Source organism: Quercus robur, chromosome 9, assembly GCF_932294415.1.
Source record: "Quercus robur chromosome 9, dhQueRobu3.1, whole genome shotgun sequence".
NCBI lineage: Eukaryota > Viridiplantae > Streptophyta > Magnoliopsida > Fagales > Fagaceae > Quercus > Quercus robur.
This window is the reverse complement of record NC_065542.1, coordinates 15,414,870-15,421,627: the sequence shown is the minus strand read 5'-3', so window position 1 is coordinate 15,421,627 and position 6,758 is coordinate 15,414,870. Positions and strand designations below refer to the sequence as shown.

The 6,758-nt window shown below is 40.4% G+C and overlaps 1 protein-coding gene across 1 annotated transcript; it reads left to right on the top strand.

The window, feature by feature from the left end:
- The first annotated feature begins 5,545 nt into the window (after positions 1 to 5,545).
- LOC126700763 (uncharacterized) lies at positions 5,546 to 6,504 on the top strand. The gene is made up of 3 exons (XM_050398952.1): positions 5,546 to 5,611; positions 5,692 to 5,878; positions 5,930 to 6,504. The coding sequence occupies exons 1-3, from the start codon at positions 5,546 to 5,548 to the stop codon at positions 6,502 to 6,504; spliced, it is 828 nt and encodes a 275-aa protein (XP_050254909.1).
- The last annotated feature ends 254 nt before the right edge of the window (positions 6,505 to 6,758 follow it).

Here is a 6,758-nt window from a genome sequence, read left to right as displayed (position 1 = left end):
ACGAATACTATAGATTAAAATTCAATTTTGTGTGTGTCTATATATACATATATTATGATGAAGCCATGACAAAGCGATCCTCTCTAGAGTGAGGAAATGTAAATGTTAAGGAAATCTACAATTGATAATTTATATAAAATTGAAGTTGTTTGACTTTTGGCTAACCACATAAGATCATGCTATATGGGCTTTTGAGACTCCAATTTGTAATATAGATAATTATCATGGAGCATATACTATATATTTTCAATTTACTTCCTTCTAGATGCCTAGAAATTTTATATTGTTCTAATTAATCTGAATTGTTTCAAATGCCATTTTTTTGGAACTTTATAGTTGATTGATAACATGTTTTCTATATTTCCAACTCAATGCTTTCCGGGAAATGTTCTTCATAAAGAATTGGACAAAGAGTTGAGCTTGATGGTTTAGGAATTGTATATATTTAAAATCATTTAAAATCCAAACGATATGAAAGAGAGTCCTCCAACTTGCAAAACGTAATAGAGACAATTGGTCTTATAACAATTACAAAATTATGACTTTTTTTATTTGCAAAAGAAAAGATAAAATAGAGGTTAAACAAAATATCCAAAACTTTGAGTCTCCATTTGAAAACCCAAATTAGATTGGCTCCTAACCATAATGGGGCTACTATGCTGCCACCATTGTGACCAAGATCAAAATACAAAACGATATTTTTGAATTTGTGATTATTCAAATAGTGATAAATTCATTTTACTACTTTTTTTTTTTTTTAATTTTAGGAAATTATAAATTTATAATTCAAAGACTTTGAACCTCTAAAGTCTTGAAAAGAGAGTTTTGGGGACTTCGTTTTTATTGTCCAGTCTCTGGATTCGGCGTAATCCATACGTTAGGCAGAACTTCTCAATTCAGAAAATTGTTTCTTTAGTACCTACTTTTCCACACTAACAATAGCATTTTTGTCTGTCTAGATTTTTCAAGAAAGTGTCTTTCAAGAAAATTAAAGCTTGATTGTGACTATATTTAAAATCCAAACGATATGAAAGAGAGTTCTCCAACTTGCAAAACGTAATAGAGACGATTGGTCTTATAGTAATTACAAACTTATGACTATTTTTTATTTGCAAAAGAAAAGATAAAATAGAGGTTAAACAAAATATCCAAAACTTTGAGTCTCCATTTGAAAACCCAAATTAGACCGGCTCCTAACCATAATTGGGCTACTATGCTACCACCATTGTGACCAAGATCAAAATACAAAACGATATTTTTGAATTCGTGATTATTCAAATAGTGATAAATTCATTTTACTACTTTTTTTAAATTTTATTTTAGGAAATTATAAATTTATAATTCAAAGACTTTGAACCTCTAAAGTCTTGATAAGAGAGTTTTGGAGATTTCGTTTTTATTGTCCAGTCTCTGGATTCGGCGTAATCCATACGTTAGGCAGAACTTCTCAATTCAGAAAATTATTTCTTTAGTACCTACTTTTCCACACTAACAATAGCATTTTTGTCTGTCTAGATTTTTCAAGAAAGTGTCTTTCAAGAAAATTAAAGCTTGATTGTGACTATATTTAAAATCCAAATGATATGAATGAGAGTCCTCCAACTTGCAAAACGTAATGGAGACGATTGGTCTTATATTAAAAAATTATGACTATTTTTTGTTTGCAAAAGAAAAGATAAAATAGAGGTTAAACAAAATATCCAAAACTTTGAGTCTCCATTTGAAAACCCAAATTAGACTGGCTCCTAACCATAATGGGGCTACTATCCTGCCACCATTGTGACCAAGATCAAAATACAAAATGATATTTTTGAATTCGTGATTATTCAAATAGTGATAAATTCATTTTACTACTTTTTTTTTTTAAGGAAATTATAAATTTATAATTCAAAGACTTTGAACCTCTAAAGTCTTGAAAAGAGAGTTCTGGAGACTTCGTTTTTATTTTCCAGTCTCTGGTTTCGGCGTAATCCGTACGTTAGGCAGAACTTCTTAATTTAGAAAATTGTTTCTTCAATACCTACTTTTCCACACTAACAATAGCATTTTTGTCTATCTAGATTTTTCAAGAAAGTGTCTTTCAAGAAAATTAAAGCTTGATTGTGAGGCCTTAGAATCTTGACAACAAACAATAGGAGACATAGAAACTAATATCGTGAAAACTGGGTTTTCTTTGTTGACAGCTTGAAATTTTGGTAAGGTATGAGTCCCTAAGTAAAATAAAAAATTAAAAAAAAAGTATGGTTAAAATGGTTCAGTGTCAAATTGTCAGTTAGTTTATGCATGGAGTACCTTTAATTTTTTTACTTAAGTTGTTTTGGTTTAAATTGATTTGAGGTTATGGAAGACAAAACCCTCCCATAGACAACAATCCCCATGGGCAATCCAAGAGGCAAGCCGGTTAGAAAGATCAATAAGGTCTTGCTTGAACTTGAGAAGAGCATTTTGCTCGGTATCGATGCAACGAACCTCAGAGAGTTCGATGTAGAAGAAGAAGAAGTAGTTAGGAATAAAGAGAAAGGTAAGGAAAAGGAATGAAATGGGTCTTAAGGAACCCTTCATCATCATATTATTATTATATTATTAGCTGCAAGTGCAAGGCTTACTCATAAAAAAATTACACTAAACATTGGATGCTAATTTATAGGAGATTGACAACAGTCTTGTGCCGATCAGTTATTTATTTATTTATTATTTATTTTTATCCCTTGGGATTCACGTGATGATGAATAAATGAATAAAATATACAAATATAGCATGTTTAACACAAAATAATTAATAAAAAAGCGAGTCCCCTAAAGTCTTCCACTCTAAAAAGTTGTGTGTTTTTCATTTTTTTGTTAAATAAAAGTTTATTATTTTTGTAGGGACTGGGTTCGAGCACTTCTGCTGCTAGATGAGTGGACTCAAGCCCAACTAGCCCAATACAATAAATTTATAGAGAATGGATTTAAGAACTAGGTCTTAATGAGGATTACAACAACTAGACACGATTATGAATGGATTGAACAGCAAGGACCTGGATTAAAGTATGAAAGTCTGTCCTCGGGCATTTCATCCGAGGGACTTAGTGTTCTTCTTCTTTCTTCAGTGCTAGGTCGCAAAGGTTTCCAAGGTCATGCCAATTGCTACCGTGTTCTCCTTTCTTTTTTCTCCTCCTTTCTGATTTTTGATCCCCCATTCTTGGAGGATCTCTCACATTATATATCTCCTTCCAGTCGATCTTGGCCTTCCATCTATTGATCATGCAGGTCATTACTTGAGTGTTTGTCCCATCAGCCACCTTCCCAAACCCTCTGTGAGTTGCAGTAACCAAGACCGCACTATCTAGGGGTCATATTCTCATTAATGCGGCCAGAACGTTAGTTGGGTGGATTTAATGAGGGGGTGACAGTTTCTCCTTGAATTGATCGTACACCATACCCCCATGGGTGTGGGCCTTGGGCTTAGTATAAAGTGGGCCGGGGTTGTCAAATTCTTTGGCCCTACAATAGCCCTTCAAAATCCTGCTGTCCGGATCCTCGGACGAAAAGGAGGGTTTTGGTGTCCTCGGGCCTTTATCATAGATTGTCAAGTCTTATCCTCCATCAATGCCAGAGCCTCTTCACTTGTCTAAGGCACGTTCCTGGCGCCTTGGTATAAAAAGCGCATCTTCGTTAAATTCTAGCGGCTCTGTGCTCCCCAAGTTCAACGATGCGATGGTAATCTAACGGTGGGGACTTCCTTAACTTTATAGGCGGGAAAACCCGCACAGTTACTTTTAATGGGAGGTATAAATACCCATTTGAACTGATTTGTCTCTTTACTTTTGCACTCAAGAGTTCTTGCACACATATCCTGAGTTCAGTCAAACCTCTAGCCAAACTCAAGTCTCTTTCCAGCATAAAAAGCCTGTCCGAGGAGCTTTTCCTCATTTATGTAAGTTTTCTTCTTTCTCTAACTCGCGTTTTCTCTCTTCTAATTTTCTTTTCCTCTTACTCCTCTCCTTCTTTCGTCATTCCCTGAGTCTTTTTAGTCGTTTCTAGGGATGGGTAAATTAAAAAAGTTGGTTGAGATCAATTATAGGATACCCCTTAATGTAGGTTTGAGGTATTGTGAGGAAGGGGAGTGGCATTTTAGGAGGCACGAGGGTGAAGTGGTGATTCCCCTAATTGCCTTTATAGAAGGTGGTGTGAGAATCCCTATGGGGCCAGTGATGAAGGATTACCTTAGGCATTTTCGGTTAGCTCCCACCCAGTGCGCTGCCAATGTGTTTAGGATCCTGGGTTGTGTGGATGCTTTAAACGAGAAAATGGGATTGAGGTTAACCCATCATGATGTAAACTGGTGCTATAACCTCCAACACCTAAGGGGTAAGTCTTACTATATGAAGACGAGGACGATAGGGTTCGGCTTATTCAGTGCCTCCCTGAGACCAGCAAAGGGTTGAATAAGGACTTCCCCATTGTGTCTGGGGAGTGGCACGACGACCTTCATTGCCCAACAGAGGAGGGAGAACCAGGTGGGGTATCATGAGTAGAAGAGGGCTAATCTTTTGTGCCATCATAATTTGCCCTGTTCGATTACTAATATGAACATGTTTTCTTTTTGCAGACCCACACGCCTTTGAATGACATTTTCACCTGGTCAACCGGGTAGATTTAAAAACTATTCTCAAAGCGGCAGTTTTTGTAAATGAAGCTGACAACCAAGTCAGGGCCACTCACAAGATCCTAGGGTACGATCCAATCCAGAAATCATTACCTACTCCGAAGCACGTGATCAGAGCTAACGATCCTCGACTTCAACAAATCACTATAGTAGAGCATGGGTTTTTGCTTCCCGAAGGATCTCCTGTCCCGGAAGGCATCCCTTTGGCAGGCCCTTCTTCATCCCACCAAGCAGCGGAGGCCAAGGGTGATTTGGGTCCGTCTGAGGAAGAATTTGGTGTATTTGACCGAGTTAGTCCATCCGAGGATCCCTCTGGTGACTTAGGCAACCCCGATTTGACCGAAGCGGATCTTCTATCAGTAGGGACATCTTCTCAAGCTGAAATGGGCTTTAAGAGAAAACCCCCGACCAGCCTGTTCGACCTGATTGAGGGCCAGTCGAGGAAGGATGCACTAGGGAAGTCACAATCCAAGCTTCCTCCTCCTCCATCCCAGCCTCAGCTTGCCCAGACTAGGTCGTCTTTTGCCCAACTACAGCCATCATCTCTGCAATCCAGACTTCCTCCTCCCCCCCAATCGACCATGCCTCCTCGGCCCGAGCCCACCGATCCAAAAAAGAATAAGGCTGCCAAAGGCACAAGGACCCCATGGATAGGGGGAAATCTCGCTCCTCTCGGGAGGAAGATGAAGCCCCACGGGCTTCAAAGCAATTAAACATTGGGCATAAAGGCCAGGGAAAGGAGGTCGATGCTCAATCCACGCCCCAAGCCTGGCTTCCTGCCCCAATGCTCCACGGAGAGCCATTGATGGACAACGCCTCCCTAAGGGACTTTTGAGGTGGTGAAGGCACTTATGTGACCAACGCGTTGGAGAGGTCCCTGCTACTCCCCACTGATATGGCCGAGTTGGGGAATCTGAGGAGGCAGGAGGTCTTCCTTAACATCAAGAGGTATTTGGGCATGGTAAGACTTCTAACACTTGTGACTCCGTTGATTTTTGTTCCGGGATTTCCAACTTACCGTGTCCTTGTTTCAATTGGCAGGCTGTTCAGGCCACCTATAGGCTGGAAGAGGACGCTAAGGAGCAGAGCAGGTCCTTGGAGCTAAAGCGTGACAAGCGCTTGGATGCTGCGCGGACCCTCAAAAACTCCGAGGCTGATCTCTCAAAGGCCAGGAAGGAGCTAAAGGAGATGACCAGGGCTAGGGACAACACCGAATCAGGCCTTGCCAGTGCCTAGAGATAAGCCGAAAGCCAAACAAAGTGCCTACTTGAGACTGAAGATCAGCTAAAGATTGCTAAGGAGCAAATCGTTGATCTAAAGAAGAAGCTGGCTGAGGCGGAGGGAGCCACAAATGTTGCAGAGTGGGCTAGGAATGAAGCTTTGAGAGCTAAGACAGAGGCGGAATTCGCCAGGATGGAGGCCGAGAGCTCCAAGGAAAAAGCCAAGGAGGAGGCTTATGACTTGGGAATGGCTAAGACCCAGGCCACTCTCAAGGCTCAAGTCCCTGGGGTATACAGGCTCTATTGCTCCCAGGTTTGGAATGAAGCCCTCAAACAAGCTGGAGTTGAGGCTTCATTCAATCTGTGGAAGGTAGAGAATGTATACTACCCTTCGACCATTAGTGAGACCGCCCCTGTCAGCACCGAGGCTAAGAGTGCCCCAGAGGAGGCTGAGACTGCTCGGCCTGAGGCTGCTCTGGCCATAACCACTCCTGATGAGCCAACCAAGGAGCGTGAGCTTCCTGAGGCGGCAGAAACACGTGGAAGTTTGAATCCTAAAGCGCCCCAGGAGGTTGCCGAGTCTACAGTCGGTACTCAAGCCTCTCATGCCGAGGAGCCAGCTCTTTTGGTTTAGCCCCTTCAGATCGTTCCCCAGGGTGATGTCTCCAAGGGTCCTGAGGTCACTCCTGCTCAGCTCCCCAAGGAAGGGGTCAAGATAAAGTTGAAGAAGTAGGCGACCTGGCTATCTTTTGTATTAGTTCTAATTTAGTTTTTTTTATTGTAAGGACATTGGAATCATTGTAACTAAATTTTTAGACTAAATGTATGAAATTCCTTTCTTCCTTTTTTTTTTTTTTTTTTACATTATGTGTTTATTGTCATTACTAC